At 50.5% G+C, this 26766-nt stretch overlaps 9 protein-coding genes across 9 annotated transcripts; 4 read left to right on the forward strand and 5 right to left on the reverse strand.

Annotated features, from left to right (window-relative positions):
* Window positions 1-960: 960 nt before the first annotated feature.
* V8C40DRAFT_244065 (SNF2 family N-terminal domain-containing protein) lies at window positions 961-4383 on the reverse strand. Its single transcript, XM_083215574.1, has 4 exons — window positions 3517-4383; window positions 3141-3457; window positions 2121-3081; window positions 961-2061 (listed from the first exon to the last, which is right to left on the reverse strand). The coding sequence occupies exons 1-4, from the start codon at window positions 4025-4027 to the stop codon at window positions 1205-1207; spliced, it is 2646 nt and encodes an 881-aa protein (XP_083073648.1). The 5' UTR covers window positions 4028-4383; the 3' UTR covers window positions 961-1204.
* A 178-nt stretch (window positions 4384-4561) lies between these two features.
* On the forward strand, window positions 4562-6000 carry V8C40DRAFT_244066 (glutathione S-transferase C-terminal domain-containing protein). Its single transcript, XM_083215575.1, has one exon. The coding sequence runs from the start codon at window positions 4716-4718 to the stop codon at window positions 5913-5915; it is 1200 nt and encodes a 399-aa protein (XP_083073649.1). The 5' UTR covers window positions 4562-4715; the 3' UTR covers window positions 5916-6000.
* V8C40DRAFT_244067 (DNA-directed RNA polymerase) lies at window positions 5991-10738 on the reverse strand. Its single transcript, XM_083215576.1, has one exon. It carries the CDS (start codon window positions 10554-10556, stop codon window positions 6369-6371), a length of 4188 nt encoding a protein of 1395 aa, XP_083073650.1. The 5' UTR covers window positions 10557-10738; the 3' UTR covers window positions 5991-6368.
* A 171-nt stretch (window positions 10739-10909) lies between these two features.
* Window positions 10910-13189, forward strand: V8C40DRAFT_244069 (uncharacterized protein). Its single transcript, XM_083215577.1, has one exon. It carries the CDS (start codon window positions 10982-10984, stop codon window positions 12920-12922), a length of 1941 nt encoding a protein of 646 aa, XP_083073651.1. The 5' UTR covers window positions 10910-10981; the 3' UTR covers window positions 12923-13189.
* On the reverse strand, window positions 13012-14479 carry V8C40DRAFT_244071 (exopolyphosphatase). The gene is made up of 2 exons (XM_083215578.1): window positions 14302-14479; window positions 13012-14240 (listed from the first exon to the last, which is right to left on the reverse strand). The coding sequence occupies exons 1-2, from the start codon at window positions 14414-14416 to the stop codon at window positions 13168-13170; spliced, it is 1188 nt and encodes a 395-aa protein (XP_083073652.1). The 5' UTR covers window positions 14417-14479; the 3' UTR covers window positions 13012-13167.
* A 481-nt stretch (window positions 14480-14960) lies between these two features.
* V8C40DRAFT_244072 (quinone oxidoreductase family protein) lies at window positions 14961-16537 on the forward strand. Its single transcript, XM_083215579.1, has 2 exons — window positions 14961-16063; window positions 16180-16537. The coding sequence occupies exons 1-2, from the start codon at window positions 15083-15085 to the stop codon at window positions 16432-16434; spliced, it is 1236 nt and encodes a 411-aa protein (XP_083073653.1). The 5' UTR covers window positions 14961-15082; the 3' UTR covers window positions 16435-16537.
* Window positions 16472-18726, reverse strand: V8C40DRAFT_244076 (NAD-dependent epimerase/dehydratase family protein). The gene is made up of 4 exons (XM_083215580.1): window positions 18117-18726; window positions 17657-17891; window positions 17131-17581; window positions 16472-17075 (listed from the first exon to the last, which is right to left on the reverse strand). The coding sequence occupies exons 1-4, from the start codon at window positions 18521-18523 to the stop codon at window positions 16678-16680; spliced, it is 1491 nt and encodes a 496-aa protein (XP_083073654.1). The 5' UTR covers window positions 18524-18726; the 3' UTR covers window positions 16472-16677.
* A 939-nt stretch (window positions 18727-19665) lies between these two features.
* Window positions 19666-23911, forward strand: V8C40DRAFT_244080 (uncharacterized protein). Its single transcript, XM_083215581.1, has 2 exons — window positions 19666-20616; window positions 20678-23911. Exons 1-2 carry the CDS (start codon window positions 20181-20183, stop codon window positions 23365-23367), a joined length of 3126 nt encoding a protein of 1041 aa, XP_083073655.1. The 5' UTR covers window positions 19666-20180; the 3' UTR covers window positions 23368-23911.
* On the reverse strand, window positions 23890-26599 carry V8C40DRAFT_214376 (RNA-dependent ATPase HCA4). Its single transcript, XM_083212148.1, has 2 exons — window positions 26414-26599; window positions 23890-26350 (listed from the first exon to the last, which is right to left on the reverse strand). Exons 1-2 carry the CDS (start codon window positions 26537-26539, stop codon window positions 24056-24058), a joined length of 2421 nt encoding a protein of 806 aa, XP_083073656.1. The 5' UTR covers window positions 26540-26599; the 3' UTR covers window positions 23890-24055.
* Window positions 26600-26766: the final 167 nt, after the last annotated feature.

Genomic DNA, 26766 nt, shown 5'->3' on the forward strand with positions numbered 1-26766 from the left:
CGACAAGACATCTCGGAACTTAACTCAATTGAACCTCTTAGTGCTAAAAGTGTTGTAAAAAATGCTGACACGCTCAGGTTATGCTCCATTGCTGCCTAAAATTATACCATTGAGTCTCCTCCACTCCTCCATCATACGTCCTTGAGGGAGGTTAAAATTGCTGTGAAATATCGGGCTCTGCTCAACATGCATTACAAAGGCAGAGAGACACACGGAAATTTGGCTCCAATCGCATAAGGGCAAGTTCAATTAACTCCACCGAAGGCGTGAGGCAGAATCGACTTGGCACCAATCCTTAGCGTAACCTTGACGTGCAATTTTCCCTCCGAGAACTTGCATAGCGTTATAGAACGTCCAAATAACATCGATAGCCACATGGTGGAAGAATCGTAAAACAGCAGATGTTAAGTTACGTAGTTAAACTTGAAGAATATTGCACCCGGTTCAGTTCTATCTCTCAGGGCCGCGAGGACGTGAAAATACTGTAGAGGAACTCTTATTGCCGAAAAGATCGGAAAAGTACTCTGTTCTCACTTGAATCCCCTCTTGTCCTCCATGATGTCCCTTTAGGCGAGGTCAAAAATGCTGTGAACAGCTCAAGCTGACTGAATTCCCAAAAGTACTTTCCCAATGGAGTCTCTTTGCGATCCTCCAGGATTTATGTATGGCCTTGGGGGGGATTAAAATTGCTGTGAAGAATCTCTGACTCCCTGCAAAAGTGTTGAAAGAGGAGATATTACTGGCCCATCTTGCTGTGCCAAGCCAAGTCAATTTAGCTCTCCAAGAATGGATGGGAAAGAGTTAAAAATGCTGTGAAGTCAGAGCAGGCAGCAGCGTCGCCGGTTATCCATTGGTTGAGACTAGGCCAAGGGAAAGAAGGACGAAGCTGCTTGTATGAGGATTTTTTTAGACATTGAAGTTCTGATACTTCACATTATACCAATCAGTCTGATTTCATGCCGGGATATCTGCTTTATAAAGCCAAATGTTTCCTATTGTTGTGTAAATACTACCTACCAGTAGCTGTGGCCTTGTAGGTTTCACCTCCCTGAGCTCTCATCATTCGTCTATCTTCACTAATTTCAGGGCATTTCCTTGATACCTTATTCAGTCAATCCTTCGTCTATGTTCATAACTATTTCTCATCTAGCAATATATTATTGTACTTCATTGTAGCCATCATATTCGTAGTTTAGCAAATAAATCAGCTCTTTCTAGCCATCTTGATCGAGTCAGCGCCCGTCTCAACGACTCTGAATCCATCCGCATCGCCATCTCCCCTGGCAGCCCTCGCAAATGCCTCCTCACTCCTATCGCATATGGTCTCTAAATCCTGATCGCTCAATATATCGTCTCCTCCCGATGCTTCGTACACTTCGCCGTCTTTGAGCAGCAAAGCTCGTAATGTATCGGGGTCAAGGTCTTCCTCCTTTTCGTTGAGCTTTTGGCCCATTGTCTTGAATCCACCCTTGCGGATGACGAGCTTTTCTAGTCGTCGCTTTGCGTCGGCGGAAAGCAACAAGGATTCCTCCACCGTTCCCTTCGTGGCAAGACGATATACCAGCACTGGACGGGTTTGGCCAATACGGTGGGCGCGATCCTGAGCCTGCAAGTCCTGTTGGGGGTTAAAGTCGCTGTCAAAGAGAATGACGGTGTCCGCAGAGGCCAAATTGATTCCTTGACCACCTGCACGAGTAGATAGCAAAAAGATCTTGTATTCTGGGTCCTCGTTGAAGAGTTTGATGCTCTCACGTCTGTCCGCTTGAGCAATGCTGCCATCAATGCGGCAGACTTTCCAGCCGCGTAATTCTCTGCAATAATCCTCCAAAATGTCGAGTTGTGTAGTAAATTGCGAAAATATGAGCACCTTGTGGTCATCGATGAAGAGATGCTTCAACAGTCGATCGAGAAGAAGCATCTTTCCTGACGCCGTCACGATAGTCTCATCTACCGGAATATCGGTAGCAACGGCCCACGGATTGTAAAAATTGTGTGGTGTATTGCAAACCAGCCGGAGCTGAGCTAGAGGATTTCCCAATTTCTTGCGCGAAATCTGTTTTCCTGCGGACATATTAACATCCAAATAATCTGAACGTAGAGGGAAATGGGAGAAAACATACTGGCCATATCCAGAGTCTGCGCTCGTTCTAGTTCTTCAGCAGACATTGGCTCCGAATCCTTATCGTCATCTTCTTCTTTCGCCATTTCGTTGGCCAGCTTTTCTTCGAATTCATCATCAGACATCTTTTCCTCATCAGAATCGGCCTCTTTGTATGAACGGGCCTGGCGACGGCTGCGAACGCTTAGTGGAGTCGATTGTCGACTGGACTTTGCGCTTTTTGTCTCTGACATAACAGAAGTCGGTGGACTCTTTCGCTTGAACTTCTGATTTTTGGGCGTCGAGACAGGGTCGGGCTTAGCATTCTTAGGCGGGCGCCCTGGACCCCGTTTACCCATCATCAGGCTGAAGGCGTTTGGAGCTGGTGATGCTGACCGTTCTTCCACATTTTTGCCTCTAGCTTTTTGTCGAACGGGTAGAGAAGCTGCCTTATCGTCCTTCTCCGCTTTTGTTGTCGCTCTTGTTCGGGAAGAAGATCGAGTAGAAGCCCGGGATGCCGTCTTGCTGCGAATTATCTCCACAGCTTTATCTTCGAGGTATGATCGAGTGTCCATATTTTTGTTAGAAATGACATTGTACAAATCCGTCTGCTCCTTCGTCATTGGAGCAAACAAAACATACTCTCGCTTTTTGGGCAGATAAGCAGCGACGTCTTGCTTGATGCGGCGAAGAAGAAGAGGCTGCAAGATGAGATGGATTTTCTTGACCAAATCTTGCTTCATTTGGTCTTCAATGAACTGCTGTGTCCCCTTTTCATCTTCCAGCTCCGAAAAGTCGAACCAGGATTCAAAGGCCTCCCAGTCAGTGAAGATGTTTGGCAGCAAAAAGTGCAGTAGTGACCAAAGCTCCTTCAGATTGTTCTGAAGGGGTGTGCCAGTGATGAGGAGACGAGTCGCGGATGAAAACTGTCGCAGTTGTTGGAATAATTTAGCATCAGCATTCTTCATACGGTGACCTTCGTCCTGTTTGAGAGTGGATTAGCAAACCGTTCAAGTATTGAAATAGAAGCCAAGATACTCACGATGATGATGAACTCCCATTTGATCCGGGATAGGTTATGGTGATCATTGATCACCATCTCGTAAGATGTGCAGACGACGGGAAACTTTTTGGTGGGGCGACCAGACTTGAGATGGCTCATGATCTTCTTGTGAAAGATTTCTTCTCGCTGGGCCTTGTTGCCATGATACATCTCAATCGGGATAGATGGCACCCATTTGTGGAACTCGTCAATCCAATTTGACAGCGTGCTGAGAGGTGCTACAATGAGATGGGGTCCAAGATACTGCTCTTGTTCTCGTAAAAGCGCAATCAGTGAGATGGTTTGAATCGTCTTGCCTATGAAAGGTTAGAGCGTTGCTAGATGAGAAGGATGGAAGGAGGAAGGCTTTACTAACCCAGGCCCATCTCGTCAGCCAGGATGCCGCTCATACCCTGTGAGCAAATCTCATACATCCAAGTAAGTCCTTCGAGCTGGTACTCGCGCATCGTACCACCAACCATGCACTTTGGCTGTGCAGCCATTTGCAGGTTGTGCTCACCAAGCTTCTTGCCATCTAAGCTGCTGCCAACACGACCAAGAACTTGTGTCTTTTTGGTAAGAATATCGCTAAATGCGGCACTCTTCTGTAGCAGCTCGTCCAGCTCACGCGCCTTAGCTTCTCGCTCTGCCTTTGTCTCAGCCTTCTTCTTTCTTCGTTGTTTGAGAAGAGTAGCGCGTCTTTTCTCTTCTACGGCGGCATTTGCGAGTCGTGCTTTGGCCTCTTCTTTGATAATGTCTTCATCCACAAGACCTACATCGCCTTGGTCATCGAAGGGATCAGCGGGCGGAGTGCTAGGTGCGGTTGTTGGCGGTGTCCGTGAATTCGACATGATTGATTCAACCTCCGAAGTCGAGGTATTCGCCATGATGAGAATCGTAACAGAAAATAACCTTCAAAACAAGAAACACGCAAACAAGATATGTCGTCCAGTAAATCAAGGCCAATATTCTCCGATGCAGCCGAGTAGCCAAGAATTCACAAGTCACACAAGAAGAAGCGCGTGAAGAAATCCTAAAGGAAGCAAGTGAAATGCACTAATGCAGGACCCAAGAGGAATGTGATACAAAAGTGAAGCGTCACGCCACGAAAAAGAGCCAATTGCAGCCAAATCCAAGCTGCATTCACCTTTTCCTCGGATTCAAGGGAAGCAAATCGTGAAGAGAGCTGAACTGCAGCGTGACGTAGAGAAACGCGAAATGGCAACGCGATCACGTGTCTCTCCCTTCTCTTTTTCTTGTGTTGCGCGTAAAGTGTCCGATCGCTAGCAATTTCATATCAAGCCACGCTTCTAGCTGGATCGTGGCTGGTGAGAGGCGCCTCCGCCACAGAACCCGAAATCTGCCCCTCCATCCCACCATGATTCGACCCCGCCACCAAAAAATTGTCCATCTCAGAGTCACTCACATTCACACTCACATAGACAACAGAAGCCAGCATCCAAGGCTTCATCCTCACCACTAGCAAAGCTGTTTCTGCGTCGAGTCATTCGCTCATTCCCGAGCATCTCAGCCCATTCGTCTTATCGCATCCCAGTCTCCTATCTTTCCGTCAGGATGGCAGCCCTCAGCTCTCAAAAGTACTCTGCCACTGAGGAGGCCGAGATCCAGCAATGGCTCACCACCTCTGAGCGCCTCAAGTCCGCCGACAACAAGTCTGAGATTCTCGAGACTCTCAACGGCCATCTGTCTAGCCGCACCACTCTTCTTGGCAGCAAGCCCAGCAAGGCTGATGTCGCCATCTATGAGACTCTTGCTCCTCTTGTCGCCAAGTGGACTCCCGAGGAGCGTACCGGCGAGAAGGGTCTCCCTCACATCGTCCGCCACATTGACTTTGTCCAGAACGCCGCCGTCTTTGGCCTGGATCTGAAGGACGACCAGAAGGTCAAGGTTGACCAGGAGGAGGTCCTGTACGTCAAGCCTCCTGTTGACGCCAAGGCCGAAAAGGAGCGCCTCAAGAAAGAGAAGGCTGCTGCCGCTGCCGCTGGAGGCCAGGCTACTCTCGCCGACCGCACCAAGGAAAAGGCAAAGGAGGTCAAGGAGAAGGCTAAGGAGGTTGTTGCTGAGGCCAAGGGCACTGCTGCCGCCGCTGCTGGAGGTGACAAGCCTAAGAAGGAGAAGAAGGAGAAGGCTCCCAAACCCCAAAAGGCTCCTGCTGCTGCCGCCCCTCTTTCTCCCAGCCTGATTGACCTCCGTGTCGGCCACATCCTCAAGGCCATCAACCACCCCGATGCCGACTCTCTCTTCGTTTCCACCATTGCCATGGGTGATCCGGCTGGCGAAGACACCACCGAGTACGAGGGCCAGATCTGCCGTACCGTCTGCTCCGGTCTCAACGGCCTTATTCCCCTCGAGGAGATGCAGGGCCGCAAGGTCGTTGTCGTGGCCAACCTGAAGCCCGTCAAGATGCGAGGCATTAAGTCTTGCGCCATGGTCCTTGCCGCCTCCCCTAAGGTCAAGGAGGGCGAAGTCGACGACCACAAGGGCCCTGTCGAGCTGGTTACTCCTCCCGAGGGTGCCAAGGCTGGTGAGCGCGTCTACTTTGAGGGATGGAAGGGTGAGCCTGAGGGCGTTTTGAACCCCAAGAAGAAGATTTGGGAGACCTTCCAGCCTGGTTTCACCACCACTGAGAACCTCGAGGCTGCCTTTGACGCCAGTGTCGTTGAGGTTCTTGGCAAGACTGGCGTGGGTAAGCTGGTGACTGAGAGCGGCGGTGTTTGCACAGTCAAGTCCCTGGCGAATGCTACCGTAAGGTAAACAGATATATATTATACATAGACCAAGTGAAAAGACTCTTGACAACACATTAAACTGTTCTACATAATTCAAAGCTCTTTACGTGAAATCGATTTTGTCTGATAGTTTGATTTGTTTTTTACATAATTTCTTATCATAGCTTGGCCATGATCGTGGAGTGTTGCATTGATGTACAGCTGACCAACCACCATTTCGGTGTTGTCAATCAATTCCCCCATCTGGAATCCTAATATACATTGCTTGTATACAAAATCGCTGAAAAATGCCCCCATATTCTTCAAACTCCAGTGCTGAATAAATGAAAACGCCATATAGATGCACAAGATTTTCAACGCCTTCCCATCCTCCTTAACCCTCTCCATTTTCCGATTCTCCTTTTTTTATATCCGTCCTTCATTATACATGGTCATGGCGGTAAATGCAAAGTATATACGCCGCGCCATCTTTGTCCTTCTATGAGAAGAAATACTTGCTCTCTCTCAAGCGCTTCACGTCAAAATCGCCCTTCTCAGGAACCTTCGGGATGGTGAGGGGCAGCCAAACAGGAAGCGGCGTCTTCTTCTGCTTCTTGACCGGAGCCACACTCTTCTGCCCCGTAATCTGGGTTTCGAAAAAGGACGACTCCATGTCTTTCATGAGTCGCTCAGCCAGCTCCGCAGCTTGAGAAGAGTCTCCGGTTTGGGCCTCAATCTCCTCTGCACTGACGCTGGGGGCCTCATCTTCCGGAATGGCACCAAGTCCAATATCCTTGGCGTCCTCTTGGATATCCATGTCGACTTCGGCAGCCATCATGTCCTCATACACAGATGCAGGGGTGACGATTTGCTTAGCAGCTTCGAGGTCCCAAGGGTTCCCGGAGAGTTTCAGCTGGTTGCGCTTGTGTTCAAGCAGAAGTTCCTCCTTCGGAGACAGCTTGCTCTTTTTGCGTAATTCCTTGATCTTTTGAGCGACCGGGGTATCGGGGTCAATTTTTGCAAGGTAGATAGACCCCTGGTGGCGGGCCTCGAACTCGGCGCCCAAGCGGCCAACAACATCCTCTTCGTGAATTCGGATAAAGGCATCTCGCAAGACTTCATTCATAACATCGAGATCTCCAGCATGTGTCCAGAATGAATCGTGAACAGCAGCAAAGTCGAGTCCTCGAGCATCACATTCCAGCGCCGACAACAACATGTGACTGGCATCCAGAGAGTGGATGAAGTTGGGAGGGAATCCCTGGAGCTGCTTCCTCCTATTGACGGGATCCGTCTGGTCGCTCAAAGGGTAGATGACAGCTTGAAGACAAGTCTTGATTTCTCGTGCAGTAGTCTTGCGATAAGGTTGGACGACAGGCATTCGAAGTGGTGTTGTCCAAACAACAGATGAACGGAACTGCTGGATAAGATCATCGAATTCGCCCTTCTTTCCTGCGGGTGCCTTTTTCCTGGTTTTGCCAGCGCGAGAAGCACCATCCTCGCCCTCGCCGTACGAGTCGACAATTTGCTGTAGCTGAGCTGGAGTCAGCGCTCGGCACACACGTCCACCAATCTCTCCAAGCCAATACTGGATGTCGTGGGCACCCCTGAACATGGTGGCAAGAGCTTGGAAGACTTGCTTCGCAATATAAGTAGACAAGAGAATGTTGGAAATGCCGCACTCTTTGCCCAGATTAGGATACAAGGCGTCGATTTGCTTGCAGATTTGCTTCTTGGCTCCAGCAAAGGTAACACCGTAGACATTCGTCATCACAGTCTGCTTAACCACTTTGCGAGTTATCTTTCCGTGGAGTGCCTGTGCAAACTTGTTTTCCTTCTCCATATCTTTAGCGATAGCCTCCTTGACTAGGTTGGCGACCGCAGAGTACACATCAGCGGGCCTCTCTCCAGGCTCCAAATTAACCTGCTTCGCTCCCCATGTGTCACCACCGAGAGCTGCGTAGTGTTGGAGTCCGTTACAAGTTCCATCCTGGTGAACTGGTAGATGCGATATAAACTTTGTGGGGTCGGGAAGCTCAAGGGCGGCCTTGAGTTCAAAGCACGCAGAGAGGCACTGCCACGGGTCTTCACCCTTGAGCCACCATCTACTGCCTGACAAGGGATTGGTCGCGGAGTCAATAATGTTTTCCACGTTGTCATTCGCAAAGGCTTCACGCTCATCAAAGCTGGCCTTGTCCAGGCCGTACACGTTGGCCAAATGAATTTTCAACCACCGTAGACCTCGCACTCCCAGCTCTTTGCCTTTGGCAAACTTCAAAATGGCTCGCGCGTGATCGGCACCCATGTGGTTGAGATATGTTGGCATAGGATAAGCTCGTCCTCGGTAGTCGACATTGTGTGGGAAGTATATCGTCTGGTTACGGAAGGCTCGTGCAATCTCCAGCTGTAGGTTCATAAAACATCTCTGAGAGTGTAAGCCTGATCGCTCATTCTCAATCGCTTTGACTGCACGAATCCATTTGCCTCGGACAAGGGGGTCTGCTGAAGCATCCGGCTCTGTTGGGGTTTCCAATTTTGGGTTGAGAGGGGGAATGTCGGCAATCTCTTCGCCACTGTTCCACGCCTCCATCATAACATTCAAGGTATCCTTATTAATGATCCATGCTGTTTTACCCAAGATATCCAGGCCTTTGAACACCTGCGTCATATCCCCACGCTTGATCGCCGCGTTGCTATACAACTTTTGCTCGACGTCTCCGGGCTTCACTCGGACAAGGCTAGTTTTGCTGTCCAAAAATCCGCCCTCGCTAAAGGACGACCAAGGCTTGGGTTCAACAACCATGGGGAGATGCTTGGCAATAAAATCGCCCATTGGCTCGCGCTTTAGCTGCTCAACCAAGTGGGTGTTGAAAGTGAGAGCTCCAACCTTTTTGCCCTTTCGAAGTAGCGTCTGATGATTAAATGCGGGTTGGTATTGGCTAATTAGCTCTTTAGATGTTGAACCCTCTGCCACAACGTTAATTTTGGCAGATTCGATCAACATTTGTAGCAAGATTGAGCCAACTTGGGCTTTGATCTGGATAGACCAGGGTTCCCGGCTATTTTCTTCCATGGTCTTCTGCTGCTCAGTCGCATCGAGCAGAGCTGGGTTGGCAGCTTTGCTGTCAGTCTTCTTGCTTTTCTTTGATTTGTCCGCATCGCCCACAAAGCGAAGTTTCCGTTGTCGTCGAGCTTTTCTCTCGGCCAGTTCTTTCTGGTACATCTCGGTATCGTCCTGGACGGCTTTTGCGATATGCGTAATCAACCTACTTATAGGGATGCCCTTTTCAACACCAAGGACGGTTCCAAGGTTGACAACCGACAGTATCGTTACAGCCGCGAGACGTGCTGGTTCACCCTGTTGGATAAACGGACCATAGACACATCTTGTTAGATCTTTGTCAGATTTTGACTTTTTCGCTTCCGACAATTCAATTAGTCGTAGTTCTTGGTGGATGCGGCTTTCCATGGCGCTCATCCACGACGCCATGTTTTGTGACATGGAGCCTTCTTTGGAGGAGGGTGATAAAGCGGTGGTGACGCCTCGTTTCTGTAGATTCTTGTTGTCGAGACGCCATTTCTCGATTGCCGAACCAATTGAGTCTCTTTCCAGTTGAAGTTGAATGTCCACTCTATCGGAATACGGTAGCTTGGAAATGTCCACATCTTGTAGTCCCAACAAGAGTCCAAGGCCTTTCTTCAGGGTGTTGAGGCCTTCTCCTCGCTGCGGAGTTGGGATGAGCTCCGGAACACTTTCAAAGGTTTTTGCCCCGCCAAGTTCAGTATCAAGGGTAGGAGAAGCCTGTGCCTCGTCGTACTTTTCCGGCGTAAGTGTCGAGTCTTCCAAATCACCTTCATCGGCCGCAAAGTTGTATGTTGGGCAGATTTCGGTAATAACGGCAAGGTCTTGATCGCTTAAAATTTCGTCCATGCTGAGAACTCGTAACCCAGCCTCGTCGGGTGCCATTCCCATGTATCGCTTCACCAGACGGTCCAATCTAGCGCCCCGCTCAGAAAGCAGAGAGGCTTTGAGCATACAGGCGATTGTTTCGGCCGTGTGCGGCAAATTCTTGCTTCTTATTTGCAGCTCGTACCACTGGTGGAGCTGCTCGGCTTGCTTTCGATCGGGCTTGGTGCGCATTTGTTGGAGAGATGCTCGGAGATACCTGTTGTTGAGAATGATTCGCTCTTCGTCTGATGTAGTTCCAGCGGTGCCAAGACGCTTCAACACCAGTGCTGCTCTTTCCAGCTTTCCTACTTTGATGCATGCGTCAAATACCATGAGCATATCTTCAGGTTCACCGGGAATGCCGTAGGTGTTCATTTTTGTCTGAGGTCTTGCAGGTCCCGGCTCAGGTATAGTCAAGGGTGATGCCGGGTTGAAGGCATGAATCTCGAATGGTGATGTCGGTGCCTGGAAAGGTGGTAATGACGAGTTTGAGAGGTGGTTATATGGCATTCCCTCCACTTTGAAGTCATCCACAGCTGTGGCAAGCGTTCGCTCGTGTGAGCCGAAGCCCAGGTCTAGCCCACGACGCCATGGCCGCAGGTTCTTTGCCAGGTCATTCCGTGGGCTTAGCGTAGATATACAAGCTGAAAGAGAAGGGAGTCGAGAAGAGGTTCTGATTGACTTGAAAGCAGCCGCATGGTGAATCGAGGCGCTGCGGCCCGCATGCCTCGGCAGCATTTTGAGATGCAGAGATATCAATCGACCCGCCAACGAAGACGGTCGAGATATACACACACAAAGGAAGAAATTGAGACAGAAACAGTAAATACAAAATGTGAAAAGAAAAAATACAAGAGTGGTGCTGGTCAGGAACAAAAAGTTCCGCCAGTATCGAGATTACTGGTGGTGCAAGATAGAACTTTCATCAATGCGGGACCACACACAGAAGCTCGTCCAAAAGTTTTTCTCTCGTACCATCGACGCCACACATGATTGGTTGGATTGGGCAAAGTGTCACGTGGAGGCAGCAATTGATAGCGGCAGCCCCACCAACGCCACTGCGGGAGCTTTTCTGTAGAGCCAAAGGCGCTGCCAGATGTGGAAATTTCACTTGTGCTGTGCAGCATCATCATCAACCACAGCGCTGGGCAAAGGCAGCAGAGATGATTTCGCGCCCGGTGGCTGCGACTCTGGGGTGCTGCGGATGCCGAGGAGCGATTCTGAGGGCCGTTGCGTCTAGGCCACTGGCGGGCATTGGACAATCGGCATCGCGGGGAATCAGACCGGCGGCAAGCTCAGGACTACGAAGTTTTCCGCCAAGCCAGCAATTCGGCACTGCTGCGCGAAAAGACGAAGACACAAAGCCAACGATTGAACAACGAAAAAGCGAGGACGAGATTGAGGATGAGATTGTTGACAGCGACGAGTCCGCGGATACACCATGGTTTCTAGATGTCCAGCCCCCACGACATGCGCCGCTGCAGCACATTGCGTCGCTACCCAAAGTACCCGAAGATGCGCCTCATTTCCTCGAGCCGATGATGAAATACATATACGAGGATATGGGTCTGGACGAGTTATCGATGCTGGATCTCCGCGACCTTGATCCGCCAGCGGCACTCGGCCCCAACCTCATCATGATTTTCGGAACGGCGCGAAGTGAGAGGCACTTGCACATTTCGGCAGGTCGCTTCGTACGATGGCTGCGGCGAAACTACCAAGTTGGTGCTCGGGCAGATGGGCTAATTGGGCCGGGAGAACTCAAGACGAAGCTGCGCAGGCTAAGGAAAAAGGCGAAGATGTTGGGGAGCAACACCATGATTTTACCTGGTTCGGATAATGGAATATCGACAGGCTGGGTCTGCGTCAATTTCATGGCGCATGAGAACGGAGTACAAGAAGCTTCCAGTTACGACGAAAGTGGTCGATTTTCAGGGTTTGGTACACCGACGACGGGAACAACCGTGGTTGTGCAATGCATGACGGAATCGAGGCGAAACGAACTGGATTTGGAAACTCTCTGGAGAGGCATCCTCAAACGAAACCTTGAAGAAATGCAAAAGGTGAAGGGAAAGACGCCGCTAAATCCATCGGAGCTGGAATCTTTGGTCACTTCAAAAATCCAGATGCCCGACACCCCTTCTGCTCATCAGTGGCAAGCCCTGAAGCTGGCTTCTCAACAGCAGCGCCACTTTTCGACCATGGCCCGACGTCTTCAAGCTCGTACTCAAAGCAGTGAATCTAGAGCGACTTCAATGAATGAAGACGCTCTAGTAACAGAAGATCAGCCGGGTAGCCCTTCGTTTGATCTGAGTGCACTGCGGCAACATATTCATGACTTTCAAGTGGCCGGCAGCCCTGTGAGTCGCGAAACTTTGCAAAGCCTCATTTCTGCAGTATTTCGGGCTGAGCTAACAGAAGAAAACACTGCGTCAGAACGACTCGCTCTAGTGGATCAGCTCAATCTCGTGGCGGAGGAGCGTGGACTCTCGGTCATGTCCAAAGACTGGCTAATCGCCCTCATTGAATCCATCGCTATGTCTCCGGCATATGGGCCGGAGCTGCAGCGGGCACAGAAGAATGTGGAATTTCTCCTTTCCACCAGGCAAAAGTCTGCGCTGAAAAATAGCGAGATCCTGCGACTCATGGCGGCGTACGCGCACCGATCAGAGTGGGAGAAGTTTTGGGACGCATTTCGCTCACCTGCTCGATTTCAGTTGCCTCGGGCACCAGAGCTATATGAATTTGCTTACCGCGTTCTGGTGGCTACTGGAGATCGGAAGCTGTGCACTGATGCTCTGCGCTGGGTGTATCCCGAAATGCTCAAGGAAGAGCCCAAAGTATGGCCTATTGGGCAGCTATACGTGTCATTGAAGGCATGTATACTGGTTGCAGATCCTGCCGCTGAGAGCCTACTGCATAACCCTCCGCCTCAAGATTCGCTGGACCTATTTGGCCAGCGGCAATTGGTGCATAGGGAATTCTTGCGCGTTTTGCGGGAGGTTGAGAACCTGCGACACCATCATGCTGGAGAACAGGCGAGAGAACAGAGGGCACAGACACTTCGCAGCTTGTCAGGACAGATGCCGTCCAATCAAAATTAACATGGCTGAAAGATGGTATAAAATGATGTAGATATATCTATTTGGCAAATCTGGGACTGGGAAAATGGATGAAATCATGTACAAAAGACGCCGCTCCAAAGGGACTTATGACTATATTACTTTGCGTTCCCAACAAGGCCTCTCATGTTTTATGTAACATAGTTTGTTTATATAAAGTAGACAAGCCATAAATGGTGGATAAACAGCTAACCTCTTTTCTTTCGCTTTCTACAATAGCAGCAATTCTACAGCTGTGACTGAGACGGTCCATCCACAGACTTGAGAGCATCTCGAAGCAGCGGCGCAACCTGCTTCCTGCTCGCAGACAAATCTTTCTGCCTCCATGCCTTTCTCTTCCCATCATCACCATCCAACAACCCATCCTTCCACTGCTCCAACTTCAAACTCTTTGCAACGCTGGGGAAATTCTTCGCTGCTTCGACTCCCTTGTCCGTAATCCCCCACACAAGGAGGTGACGCTGAAATTCCCCGCCGGGATCCGACGTTGTCATGACACTAGCGACGTCGAGTTTTCTCTCTTTAGCCCAGGAAGCAAGTTCATCGATGAAGACGTCAGGCTTTTTAGCCTTTTCAAGTAAGTAATCGAAGTTTTGGACAACGCAGCTTATGCCCAGCTTGAGACCTGCTTCTTCCCACTCCTTGTAGTCCTTGCGGAAGATGTCTTGAAAGCTAAGCTTCGAGATGTCCTCTTTGACGGCGGTGATATCTTTGAAGAATGTGGTTTGGTGGAAGTGGTTATGATGATGGACTTTTGTGTGCAGATATTCTGCGGCGAGGATGTCCTTTGGCTTGACTTTGTGCTCTTCCTTTAAATCTAAAGTATCGATGAGAATGGGTGCCAAAGCGAGTTTAGCCAGGTAATCGTCCTCGACAGCGGTATCTTCAGTTTCTAGTGGAGGAAAGGCGTCCCATGCTGCACGGGATTCTTCGATGATGAGACTCATGCAGCTTCCACAGGGCTCAACAATGCGTGGCTTAACGTCTCGGCTGGTGACGTTCTCGTCAACGTGGTGGTCGATGACGCCGATGACTCGCGACTGGAATTTCTTCAGGTCACCTGTCAAGGCATTGTGGTCTACCAGAAACCATTCTGTATCTTCAGGCTTGAGATCGGGGAGTTCAGATAGCGTGAGGATGTCGTTAGGGGCCAATCCAGCTTCCTGCAGGACGGCAGTCATCTCAGTTCGTAGAACAAGATCAGACCGGGGAATGTTTGAGAGGGGAATGTGTAGAGTGTGAGGAGATGTGTTGGAGCGGATATATGCCAGCACTACGGCTGAGCAAAGTGAATCAAGATCTTGAGATATGTTAGTGAGAGGCTATACTTGGATCAATTGTGGCGATGTGAGATGACACACCTGCGGACTCATTGCCAATCACCAAGGTGAGAGGACTTGATCTTTGGGCTGGGGGAGCTGTAAGAGCGGATCGGGCAGCGGCTAAGAAGCCTTTGAGAGGTAGTCTAGGTGGCATCTCTATAGTGAAGTTTAGTAGATGTTGAAATATGGATCTATACTGCTTCTACTTGAGATGAGCTGAGGTCTGTAATTGCAAGGCTGAGCGTATGGCGGGGCATTTGCCAAGAACTCTTATCGCGATATCAACCACTCCATTTTTTTCATGCCGTGCAGCAAGGTCATGAAATGTTTTAAGAATTTGCCCCTCACGACGTCATTCAATTAATATTATGCAGTCAATTATATAGCATACATACGTTGATGATCATTTATATAAAAATTAATACTGTGAATTGGAAACACGCAATGGCTTCACTCATTGGCACTCTAATAGGGGAGGAATGCTTTCACCACTATAATGAATGAACGTTACGAACAGAATGAGGGGCTCTAGCAGTTTATCCAGGCTTTGAGTTTGTTTGTCTTCTCAACCCTCGGAAGCAGCTCCGCTACAGTCGCCCCTAAACGCCGGGCGTCCGTCCGCATACAGTATACGGACGGGGCAAAACCGGCACGATTCCCACCCGTCGATGCGCCCTATATGTCAACTATCGCATTCGCTCTGCTACAGGGCGGGATAACGACATTACTAATACAGCGCCGGTTCACCTCCGATCCTAGCCGTATAACTTATACGAACAGCTCGAGCTCCAAGGAAACAATTGGATAAGCAAGAGGCAAAATGATGCACATTTCAAAGCCAATTGCAACTGCGTCACGCTCGGTGCATGTTCTCTCTAGACAATCGCATTCAGTGATAAGACGCGGCTATATTCATTCCCTTGCTGCCCCTCATCGACCTCATCAACCCCTCTGCCCCTCATCCCTTTCAAGCTTACAACTGCTCTCAACAAAAACAACTCCAGCAGCAGCAGCAACAACACCAAACCTTCACTTCCGTAGAGACTTTTCCACCACCAAAATGGCTCCCATCCCAGCAACCATGAAGGCCGTCCAGATCGCCAAAAACGGCGGCCCCGAAGTCCTTGAGTACACTGACATCCCTGTGCCTAAGCCCTCCGCAGGCCAGATCCTAGTCAAGAACCACTTCGCCGGCGTCAACTACATCGACACCTACTTCCGCGCCGGCCTCTATCCCGCGCCCTTCTTCCCCCTGACCATGGGCCGCGAGGCTTCAGGCGAGGTCGTGGCCGTTCACGACTCCGTCTCCAGGTTCGCGCCCGGAACCCGCGTCGCCTACATGGCTGGCGGAGAGTCTGCGACTTACGCCGAGTATACCGCCGTGGACGCTGAGAAGGTCGTGGCCATCCCCGAGGGTTTGTCCAGCGAGCACGCCGCGGCGATTTACCTGCAGGGCCTGACGGCCTGGACTTTCATTCGCGAGGCGGGGGAGGTCAAGGCCGGCCAGTGGACGCTGGTGCATGCTGCGGCGGGAGGCGTGGGCACGCTGTTGGTGCAGATGCTCAAGAGCGTTGGGGCCAAGATCATTGCGACGGCGAGCACGGATGAGAAGCTTGCGCTGGCCAAGAAGCACGGTGCGGATTATCTCGTAAACTCCAACGATGACATTGTCAGCAAGGTCAAGGAGATTACGGGCGGCCACGGCATTGACGCCATCTTTGATGGTGTTGGCAAGGCGACGTTTGATGCTGATCTGCAGATGATTGCTCTCAAGGGCCACCTCATCTCATTTGGCAACGCTGTAAGTTTTCGCCCCATTGTTGAAACACAAGAAAACGGAAAGAAGAGTGAAAGAAAAGAATGAAACACAATGAGATAATGAGACAAAGACGAACTAACAGTGAATCTCCTCACTAGTCTGGAGCTGTCCCCCCTGTCAACATCCTGCAGCTCGGTCCCAAAAACGTCAAGCTCATGAGACCCATTGTCAATGGCTACGTCTCTGAAAGAGCAGACCTTGAAAGATACACGTCCGAGCTCTTTGACCTTGTCATCTCCAAGAAGCTGGAGGTCAACATCCACAACATCTACTCCCTCAAGGATGCCGCCCAGGCGCACATTGATCTGGAGAGCAGAAAGACAACGGGCAAGCTCCTGATCAAGATCAACTAGACATCTTTCACTTGATTTATAAATAAAAAAATCATTACATGTTTTATTTCTTCTTTTGGTATTTATTCTCTTCTATTGCTGAGCTAAAACGGACCCATTGTCCATTATCCAATTTCGTAGATGACGCTCATTCCGACGAAAATACTAAATTTGGTCATTCATGTCTATTTTTAAAAAGCATCACATCCAATTCTGCTCTTTTTGTTTCAGTGCATTTTTCCAACGCTAATATATCCATTTGTTTTACGCCTTCTTGATAGCAGCCAACAGCTCCGCCGGCGGCTCTTGTCGGTATCCCTGGGGGTTGTTGCTGACCCACCGCCAGAGGTCCTCGCAAGCCTTCTCCATGGTGAGCTCAGTCTTCCACTGCAGCTCCTCGTTGGCCAGCTTGGGGTTGGCAGTCAGATCCAAGACATCGCCGGGTCTGCGAGCAACAACCTCGTACTTCAAGTCGCGGCCGACGACGTTGCTGAAAGCCTTGATGATCTCAAAGACGGTGCTGCCACGGCCGGAGCCGAGGTTCCAGGCCTTGACACCGGGCTGCTTGGAGCGGAGGTAGTTGAGGGCCTCCAAGTGGCCTCGAGCAAGATCCACGACGTGGATGTAGTCTCGGATGGCGGTTCCGTCGCGGGAGGGGTAGTCTGTAGAATTATTAGGATTGGCCGAGAGAAGATATCCATAGAAGTCGGTACTTACCCTCGCCAAAGACCAGCAACTTCTCGCGCTGGCCAGTGGCAACCTGTCCCAGCAAGGGAAGCAGGTTGAAAGGAACGCCCTGAGGATCCTCGCCCATGATGCCGCTGGGGTGCGCACCGCAAGGGTTGAAGTAGCGCAGCAGGGCGCCGTTCCACTGCTGGAAGGGCTTGCCCTCCTTCTCCAGGTTGGTGCGCTGGGCATTGACATAGTCGGTGATGACGTCCTCAATCATGGACTTGGTGCGGCCGTAGGTGTTGGTCGGGCCAATGGGGCAGTGCTCGGGGATGGGGATCATGTCGGGGAATCGAGTGGCATCGCCGTAGACGGTGGCGGAGGAGGAGAAGACAATGTTGGTGACATTGTAGCGGGTCATGGACTGGAGGAGCGCAATGCTGCCGCCGACGTTGACGCGGTAGTACTCGAGAGGGATGATGGACGACTCTCCGACGGCCTGGAAATTGCTGCTGTTAGCTCTTTTGTCCTTGTCAAGGCTGACTTCGTTTCGTCTGGTCGCATTTCAACTCGCCTTGAGCGCAGCAAAGTGGATGACGCTGTCGATGGCGGGGTGCTTGGCAAAGACCTCGTCCAGCGCCTTCTCGTCGGTGATGTCGACCTGGTAAAAGTCGGGGCGGCGGCCGGCCAGCAGCTCGATCCGGTCAATCGCAACCTTGGACGAGTTGTAGAGACTGTCGACAATGACGACATCGTAGCCAGCGTCGAGCAGGGCCAGAGTCGTGAAGGAGCCGATGTAGCCCGTGCCACTGCGGATTGGGCGCAGAGAAGCATGTTAGTCCAAAGATCCAGTGCAAAAGCAAAAAACATCCATCATGGTAACGACGACGCTCGCCCAGCTCAACGCAAGTTGGCGCAATCAATCCTCGAGAGAGCTGCGTGGGGCAGCGAGGGGCGATAAGCGCGCACATTTGCTGGGCTGGCGGAGCATCGCAGAGTAGAGCAAAGCAGAGAATGGAGGGGAGCAGCCGTACCCGGTGATGAGAACAGTTCCGACAGCCATTGTGGTTGAGCGTCTGGATTGCAGGTGAGGAGTCGCGGTAGAGAAGAAGAGGCCAGGCCGGTGTGAGTGCGACAGCGAGAGTGAGAGGGGGGAGCGGATTTTATTGCTACGGGCGACTAATAATGTTTGTGCTATGGGTGCGGATACGCCTCTTATTAACTGTCTTGATAGGCGCGGATCGACCTGGGAATAACTGGGATGGTGGCGCTGGATCCGGCGCTGCGACTGGGACCGGTGACGATCTTGAAATCCGACCGCTGAAATTGCCAGAGACCGAAACAGAGACGGAGGCTGAGCGTGAGATGCTGTACGAGTATAGCTGGAGAGAGACGGAGACGGAGATGACGCCAGCAGCCGGGGGAGGGGCCGTGAAGCCATACTCGTAGACAGTCTCTGGAGCGGTTCTTTGCAGTGGAACGATTGTATCCAAGCAGGGATATGAATGGAAAGCTTACAGCAGCCCCAAAATAGCCACCGTTGGACTTCCAATAGATGGCTTAGCTTGCATCGTTTTCCACTGGTTGGCCAGCAAGTGATACGCCAGACGGTAATTAATTCCCTTTGGTGGGGTTATGCGAGACTTGACGGGTATTACAGCCAAACACGGTGGCTTTCGAGCGCTTCATGGACTTCTTAGCACCAAGACTAGCAGTTCTGGCCTCAGCTGTGTTCCTGGATTTACATGGTTCAAGCTCAAACTACCTGGACAGAATACGACACTGGCGCGTAACATTCCCTGCTGATTACATGATTATATTGAGATATATTAATTGCTCCCCTGTTGCTTGTGATGATGCATCTTTTTCATTTCGTGATCAAATCATGGCCCTGGTTCAATTGCTCGGCATGATAGGACGAGTGCCTTGGTTGGAAAAATGACGGTGGGCGGTTGGTTGCAGATCAGTGGTGTTTGCAAAAGCTTGTGCTAAAGATGAAACGCGCATCACCATCAAGACCCATGTCAAGCCTCGTTGCACTTTATCTGGGTATTACGAGTACAGTATCTCCTTAACAAAAGATCGGCGACATACCTAAACGTTATATGTACCTATGTAGTACGAGTACTCTCCTGCATAATGCTTTGTCTGCATTACCTGTAGTCTTATCGAGTTGGAAACATTGATTGATCTTTATCTCCGTTTTCAGCCCTGTCGGTTCTTTGTGGTAGGTACATGCAAGTGTGTACTCGAGACCCACGTTACTGAGACATGATATCGCCAACAGTAACAAGGCTGTGCCGCACAGCTTCTGACAAAGACAGCATGCACGCAATGACCCAAAAAAAAGAACGTGGCTGTATTATTATTTCATTCTTTATCCCGAGCAAAATCAATTGAACACACCTGGCTAAAGTCTTCCATCAACATGATAGAGACATCAACTTGTACTAACGTGTAACTTGTACTTTGCGCTTCTACACTTCAATTCTCTGACGCGCACGTGACCCCGCTCAATCGTGCCTGATTCTTCACCCAAAAAATGCGCCGCTTAAGCCTCGGCGCGTCACGCTACCGCGCCCTCAGTGAAGTTGTCATCGCGCAAACTAAGCCCAAAGCCATCTCAAAGAGACAAAATCCCATCCTCACACGCCGAAACATATTTCTATCTCACCCCTGCATTTCGAAACTCTCTGCAGAAGCTCATTGTTTCTCCCGGACACAAACAAAGTGGCCTCCCAACGCCTCCTTACCGCCCCTTCTGGTGACATGCGTCTCATCCCAACTTAACAAAGATGCTCTTTGTTGATCTCAACTCTCCCCCAGTAAGGATCCATCTTGGCTGGGACACAAAGAATCTGGGACCCAGCAGACGACAAATCCGGATTTAAGCTTGGGATAAAATTAGATTGCGGCTGTCTTTGTTTTGTGAATTTGGGCCTCGATCCGATCCTATTTGAGCATATCCGTCCTCGAATTTTCACCTTCTCCATTTTGCCGATTTTCAAAAATTTCAAAGCCTCTCATTCAGTTCATTATCAAGTGCTCTCTCATTTCATCTGCCACGACCTAAAGGATACTTCTCTCACTTTGTTATCATGATGAATGGTGGAAGGGGAGGCAGACCACGGTCAAGAGAACGCAACCCTGCTAGACGACCAAACACCCGGACGGAAGTGGAAGATTTCAAGAAACCAGACTTTCCCTCCCTAAAAGGCGCACCCAGTACGAAACGGCAGTATACATATGGAGCTGCAGAGGAACCTCGCCGCCTCAGCGTGGACGGCATGCCAGCCACCCTTCAGGATGCTATGAATGGTGTTCTTCGAAGGCAGGAACGTCAGGAGGCTGAGGAGGCAGCGGATCTGCAACGTTATGGACAATACTTGAAGCCTCAAGTCACTCGTCGACAAAACCCGGCAAGAGAAGCCGACGAGTCAGAATCCGGATCAGACGTTGGATCTAATCAACCGTCACGTGGCCGGGACAACAGCAAGTATAGACAGGGATTGAAGTCTGCCATGGCGAAGCTTGGTACATCTCTTCTACGCTGCACATTGTTTGAGAAGCAGTATGACGCTAATGATTTTCGCAGCAAAACCAAGCAACACAGCAAAAGTAGCCTTTGATCGAACGTTCAGTCAGCCAGCATCTGAGGATGAAGACGACGACGACGATGGAGAGCTCACTCCCGATGAAAGTGATGTTTCCGATTCGCGGAGTTTCAACGCCGAGCGTGATTATTTTGGGCATGCTACGTTGAGGTTATCACCAATGCCGCCGCCACAAGCCGTCAAACCAATTTCATTGTCCAGCTCGACAAGGTCATCCACCCTATCGGGTCGATCCCTGTCGTCGACCAATGACCAACATGAGCAGGCTACGCCAAATCGAATCATCGAAGCCCCAAGTAAAGCTTGGAGTGCCGTCAAGAGCCTCCTAGGGGGAAGGGTTTCTGCGCCTGTCAGTCCGCCGGAATCAGACACGCAGCTAAGTCAAGGGACTAGCACCACCAGACTTCAAGAACAGAGCCAATCCACAGCAAGGATGCGTATCCCCAAGGCGCCTGCCGTTCTGGCTCCAGCAAATCAACCCCGAGGCAAGGAACAGCGGACGGTAATTCCTCGAAGTAACACCATCATAAATCGCCTATCTCCCCTTGCAGCTACCCGGCGGCCAGGTAAACCTCTCCTCAGTCAACAAGACTCTCCCTTTCCCACAGATCACAGCGAAATGGACGACGCCATGCAAGACACTATTCGAGAGACTGAAAGCCGAGTTTCGCGCCAAGAGAAATGGTGGCGCATCCTTGCGTCCCTCTTCCCGTTTACTTCTAGGCGGCAACCTCAGACAAGACATGTTCAAAACGGAGAGATCAACTCTCCCGTGTCTTCTGATTTCGACTCTGACCTTGATTCGGAACTCGATTCAGATCTCACCGACGAGTCCATCAACTGGCAACAGCTGTTCAATCCGCTCACATATCTGCGGGCCATTTATTGGTTTTTCAGCACCGCCCTAGAAAGCGTCGTCAACTCCTTTTTCGGCCTCTTCTCAGACTCTCTGCGAGACAGGCTGATGCTCATTGGTGAGGCGCTGGTATACACCATTAGCGGTTTTTCGTTCCTTTTGCTGGCTGCAGTCCTCTCCAGCATTGCCATTGCCAACTTGCCTAGCTTTGAAGAGGCTCCATCAGTTTCTGTTCCCTCGGTCTCAATACCAACCTTGCCAAGGTTCGACGACCTTGCCTCTCGAATTGGAAATTTCATCCCGTCCATTAGCTGGTCCTCGCGGAGTGCATGGGATGACTTTCCAGGGCTTAATGAGCTACGAGGCGACCAGTATGCCGAGTTTGGGGATCTCATTAACCAAATACTACGAGATCTCCGCTTGATGAAGGGTGCAGGGAAGCTTCACGAATCATCCATTGAACAGCTCAACTCAGTCGTGCCCAAAATGGTGCACATGACACTCAAAGATGGAAAACCCGTCGTCACGCAAGATTTCTGGCATGCAATCCGGGATCTAGTCGAGAAAGATGGCAGCTTCCCAATGCTAAACAAGAGCAAAGCCGGCAATTACGAGCCTTCGTCAGAGAAGCAGTGGAAGGATATCGCGGCATGGCTGGCGAGACGTCCAGAAATCGCCTCAAAAATTAACGAGGCGAACGATGGGCTAGCCAAGAAGCTGCCACATATGTGGGAGGCTTGGGCAACTGACAACCAGCGCAAGGTCGAGCAAACGCTGCGCCCCATCTTGGACAAGATGAAGATTACCGGATCTCTCTCCGACAAGGACATTGACAAGCGCCTTGACCAGATGATCAAAAAGCACGTGGGCAACACCAAAAGTGGCAGCACTGTCGTGAGTCGTGAATACTTTTTACAGTATCTGAGGGACGAGTTTGCCAGCCATCGTACGGAGATGAGGGCCGAAATCAATGAACTGCAGCCCAAGCTGGAACAGCTCATTCGCGACTCTGTTGATCTAGCCAAGAAAGATGACTCCCCGAGCATGACAAAGGCTGAAGTTGCCAAGCTCGTTGATGGATTGGTGCGCAAAGCCATTGCCGATATGAATCTAGAGGCCATGGCCAAAGGTCGTATTCGCTCGCACTGGGACAGGGATCTGAAGAACCAGCTCAACTACTTCGGAGTAGGTGCCGGCGCCATTGTCGATCCCAAACAAACGTCTACAACGTTTAAGCCCGATGCGAAATATCTCAATGACAAGGGTCTCAAGGGCGCTCAGCCGTACCCGCCCATAGAAGCTCTCCTTCCATGGCACGACGATGGCGACTGTTGGTGTGCTGCTCGTGAGGTGAACAAACGCGGTAACCCCCACGGTGCCAAACTGAGCGTCATCATGGGCCACTCAATCATCCCTCAGCATATCGTGATTGAGCACATCTTGCCTGGTGCCACGTCAAATCCCGGTGCGCGACCCCGTCACATCGAAGTGTACATCAAAATCGAAGACTCGGCTACTCGAGAGCGTTTACTGGACTTTTCAGCGGCGCACTTCCCCGACGACCTTTCAGACTGGAATTATGCCCCGGCTGATCTGCCTCCTCAGTTTGTCAAGGTGACTCAGTTTGTCTACGAGGGTGCGGAACTGCATGATGGCGTTCATGTTCACCGCCTCAGCAGCGAGCTCATGGCCCTCAACGCCGAGACTGACCAGGTGATTGTTCGGGCTGTGAGCAATTACGGAGCTCCCAATCACACATGTTTCTACCGCATTCGCCTCTTTGGGCATAAAGTACCAGAGCCAGGCGACGTGTAAAAACAAAAACACAAAAAAAGACGAAAACAATGGAAATTTTTCAGCATTCGGCGGCGTCACAGGAGCGTTGGTTTTGATCTCATCTTGAATTTTGTCTCTTCTTTCTTCTTTCTTTCTTCTATCGTCTTATTAGTGGGAAAGCATCTTTCTATTGAAGCCAGGCGCAAACGTAGATAGGGTCGGAAATTCGGAATGGGCAGTGGAGCTGGAAAAAAGGATGAATACCCCCTCCTCACGAACACAGCAGGTTTTTGTTTTTCTGCACAGATGGTGGGACATGTTGACTTTTTTTTTACGTATTTGAAATGAAAGCAATGGAGATTCACATTGGATGACTTGACTTGTTCGTTTTGACGGTTTTGTGCATGTGTGCGTGTGTGTTTGTGTGTGCTGCTTTGTCTGTTGGTTGTGCTCTGGCCTGTCTTCCTTTTTTGCAGTGGTTCGCGGGTTTCTTGGTGGTTTGAGGGGATCATTTCTTGTCTTGTTTTTAGGTTTCCGGCCTTGACAGTGTTACGAATAGAGATAGAAGAGTGCGTCATGCAGGATGCTGAATATACCAGCGATTGACTTTTTATACAAATTCTGATGCTTTTAAACTGTAAGCTAACATTATGCTCTAAATAACACCTCCCCCAATATACAACACCAGCCAGAAATGCTTCCCCAAACGGTATCAACAAGTCTCCCTTTAACCATCCAACAGACCTGCAGCCAAGGCTTCCAGGTCCTCCAATGTCTCAGGCTCCTGATCCACCTCAATAACCTTGCCTCCCTTCTTCTTCTTGCCCTTGCTCTTCTTGGCATCTTCATCGTCCGAGTCGTCCTGGAACCACTTCTTGGTCTTCTTCCGCGGCGGCTCAGCATCTGAACCATCATCACTGCGATCCTCCCCAGCGATAGGCAGAGAGCGCAACAAAGCCAAAGGATCTTCGTCCTCGCCGTTCTCGCCAAGCTGCGGGTCAAAGCTCTCTCCACCAGCCATTTCCATCGCTTCCCTCGCCTTTCTCTTCTCCTTCTTCTCTCTCTTCTTCTGCTTCGCGAGCGCCTTGTCGTCCACGTCGGCCTCCTTAACCCTGACCGTTTCGCTATCCAAGAACTTCTTTCGCTGCTCTTCCGCGGGACCTTGTTGCTTGAAGTCCTCTTCGTCTTGGAGCTCGTAGATTTCGTGCGCGTTGCCTTCTTCGTCAAACACGAGTTTTGACGAGCTGCCCATGAACTTGGCCATCTTCTTCTTTGACTGAAGGGCTTTCTCACGGCGTTTTGAGTCGACGACGTATAAATCGTCGCCGCCTAGCGCTATGACTTTAGCATTGTTGATGGTCGCCTTGCCTGTAAGTGCATCGACCTCATCATCGTTTAGTCTTCTCTTTACAGACAAAAAGTCATCCTCTTCATCGTCGTCTTCCTTGCCTCCATCCAGCACAAGTTTAGAGTAGTGGCTTGACAAAACGTCCTGGTTCGTTCGTTCAAACATCTTGTCGTATTTCGTCCGCACCTCTGGCTTCTTCTTCTTCTCCTTCTTCTTTTCGTACTCTCCGTCCAGATCCATGTCCGATTCTGAGTCGCTCGACATGCCTTGGCGGGGCGCGTTCTTTATCCTCTTGATATCCTCACCATTCTGGAATTTAATCTGTGGGGTTCCGGGCAGACCGAGGCTCGAGGCATATGCGTCCCAGTCGTGATCGTCAAACTTGAAGACCTCTTTGTCTTTTTGCAGGTGAATTGACCTTGTGTAACTGATAAATGCCTTTTGGCCCAAGTATTTCAAGTCGGGAAACTTAAAGCACATGTCCTGCAGATTGTTCTTGATGCTCTTCTTCTTCTTCTCCTTGACGTGCACTTTCTGTATGGGAATCTTCTTGTGCTCTAGTCGCTTAATCATCCCTTCTTCTTCGCTGGGGTCGAGGAAAAGAACGGCGCGGCCATTACTCTGGAATCTAGCTGTTCGTCCCACTCGGTGGATATACGTATCAGCGTCTTCGGGGCAATCCGCCTGAATGACCCAATCAACAGCTGGGAAATCGATGCCTCTCGCCACCACGTCCGTCGCAAACAGACATGATGTCTTTGCAGCAGTGAATCTGTTTGTGATTTCCAATCGTGCTATTTGTTTTTGACGGCCGTGCAGGTGAAGTAGCGGAATACCGGGCTGAAGATGTCGAAAGCTTTCGTAGACAAACCGGACTTGCTTGCCGGAGCTGAGGAAGACGATGATTTTACTCTTGACGTTGGCTTTGATAAAGCCGTAAAGCGTATCGAGTTTTTCGGGGAGCGGAGTGACGATGTAGTGTTGTTGAAGAGTAGTGGGTGTTGCCGTCGTTGCGTCTTGGTGCACGGAGACGTATTCGGGATCTTTCAGGCTGAGTCGGGCAAGATCTGAAACTTTTTTGCTCTGCGTTGCACTGAACATGAGTGTCTGGCGTGACTTGGGCAGATGCTCAACCAGCGCATCAACTGCAGATTGGAATCCCATGTCCATGATTCGGTCCGCCTCATCCAACACCAAAATCTGCAAGTTGTTCGCGTCGAAGCCGGCCGTCTGGTCCAAGTGCTGCAGCATTCGTCCTGGAGTGCATACAAGGATATTCATTCGAAGCAACCTTTCAGCCTCCTCCTTCAAATTCTTTCCACCAATAACCAATCCAGCTGAAAAGGCGTGGTGTCGTCCGATCTTGCGCAGCACTTCGAAAATCTGAACCGCCAGCTCTCGAGTTGGGGAGAGGATGAGAGCACCGAGGCCGTCGAACTCTGTCCATTGTTCGCGATAGAGCTTCTCCAGTACTGGTACCAAGAATGCCAGAGTCTTGCCACTGCCCGTCTTCGCCGCACCAAGGATATCCTTGCCCTGCAATGCCAACGGGATGGCTTGTTCCTGGATTTCGGTCATGTTCGTGAAGTGTGATGCGTGAAGGCCAGATGCTGTCGCAGGTGAAATGGCCGCCGACAGGTCAGCAAAAGTCTTCACCTTGCCAGACTTGGGGTCCTACGTATAATCACTGTAAGTCATAACATCCATGATAAATGCATTTGCGCCTCATCCACTCACCAGCTGGGCAATGGCCTCTGCGAGTTTGTGCAGGTCTTCATGATCGCGCTTCCTCTTTTGCTTCTTGAGCTCTGTCTTGTTCGGCTTGTGTTGCGGCTTCTGCTTGCCGGCAGTTTTTGCAGGCATTGCGACTTCGGGTGCAGATGCTGAGCTGGGTGAGGATTTTGTCAAGGCCGAGATCCAGATTCTGGTCAATGGATGCTCGCTGCATGTAGCGATAGGAAACTTTTTTGTCGGGGCAAGCTTATCTTATCCTTGTCGATAAGATAAGCGCGAAAATGAAGTACAGGGTAACTTCAGAGGCGTGTCTTTTCGGCACGTCGCTCCTCACCCCATGAAGCAATACTTTGGAG

The sequence above is a fragment of the Trichoderma camerunense genome (genome assembly GCF_050948025.1).
Source record: "Trichoderma camerunense strain CBS 138272 chromosome Unknown V8C40scaffold_8, whole genome shotgun sequence".
NCBI lineage: Eukaryota > Fungi > Ascomycota > Sordariomycetes > Hypocreales > Hypocreaceae > Trichoderma > Trichoderma camerunense.

What these genes read in the sequence shown, in the direction of transcription:
- V8C40DRAFT_244066 (XM_083215575.1), top strand. Translation starts at nt 4,716, where the DNA reads ATGGCAGCCCTCAGCTCTCAAAAGTACTCTGCCACTGAGGAGGCCGAG.
- V8C40DRAFT_214376 (XM_083212148.1), bottom strand. Translation starts at nt 26,539, where the DNA reads ATGCCTGCAAAAACTGCCGGCAAGCAGAAGCCGCAACACAAGCCGAAC. An exon ending in CAGAGGCCATTGCCCAGCTG is followed by an intron (nt 26,351 to 26,413) that starts GTGAGTGGATGA and finishes GATTATACGTAG; the next exon opens with GACCCCAAGTCTGGCAAGGT.
- V8C40DRAFT_244065 (XM_083215574.1), bottom strand. Translation starts at nt 4,027, where the DNA reads ATGGCGAATACCTCGACTTCGGAGGTTGAATCAATCATGTCGAATTCA. An exon ending in GGCTGACGAGATGGGCCTGG is followed by an intron (nt 3,458 to 3,516) that starts GTTAGTAAAGCC and finishes AACCTTTCATAG; the next exon opens with GCAAGACGATTCAAACCATC. An exon ending in GCAGACTCTGGATATGGCCA is followed by an intron (nt 2,062 to 2,120) that starts GTATGTTTTCTC and finishes ATATGTCCGCAG; the next exon opens with GAAAACAGATTTCGCGCAAG.
- V8C40DRAFT_244080 (XM_083215581.1), top strand. Translation starts at nt 20,181, where the DNA reads ATGATGAATGGTGGAAGGGGAGGCAGACCACGGTCAAGAGAACGCAAC. An exon ending in GTCTGCCATGGCGAAGCTTG is followed by an intron (nt 20,617 to 20,677) that starts GTACATCTCTTC and finishes TGATTTTCGCAG; the next exon opens with CAAAACCAAGCAACACAGCA.
- V8C40DRAFT_244076 (XM_083215580.1), bottom strand. Translation starts at nt 18,523, where the DNA reads ATGGCTTCACGGCCCCTCCCCCGGCTGCTGGCGTCATCTCCGTCTCCG. An exon ending in GGAACTGTTCTCATCACCGG is followed by an intron (nt 17,892 to 18,116) that starts GTACGGCTGCTC and finishes CCCAATCCGCAG; the next exon opens with TGGCACGGGCTACATCGGCT. An exon ending in TCCACTTTGCTGCGCTCAAG is followed by an intron (nt 17,582 to 17,656) that starts GCGAGTTGAAAT and finishes AGCAATTTCCAG; the next exon opens with GCCGTCGGAGAGTCGTCCAT.
- V8C40DRAFT_244072 (XM_083215579.1), top strand. Translation starts at nt 15,083, where the DNA reads ATGATGCACATTTCAAAGCCAATTGCAACTGCGTCACGCTCGGTGCAT. An exon ending in TCATCTCATTTGGCAACGCT is followed by an intron (nt 16,064 to 16,179) that starts GTAAGTTTTCGC and finishes TCTCCTCACTAG; the next exon opens with TCTGGAGCTGTCCCCCCTGT.
- V8C40DRAFT_244067 (XM_083215576.1), bottom strand. Translation starts at nt 10,556, where the DNA reads ATGCTGCCGAGGCATGCGGGCCGCAGCGCCTCGATTCACCATGCGGCT.
- V8C40DRAFT_244071 (XM_083215578.1), bottom strand. Translation starts at nt 14,416, where the DNA reads ATGCCACCTAGACTACCTCTCAAAGGCTTCTTAGCCGCTGCCCGATCC. An exon ending in GATTGGCAATGAGTCCGCAG is followed by an intron (nt 14,241 to 14,301) that starts GTGTGTCATCTC and finishes ACATATCTCAAG; the next exon opens with ATCTTGATTCACTTTGCTCA.
- V8C40DRAFT_244069 (XM_083215577.1), top strand. Translation starts at nt 10,982, where the DNA reads ATGATTTCGCGCCCGGTGGCTGCGACTCTGGGGTGCTGCGGATGCCGA.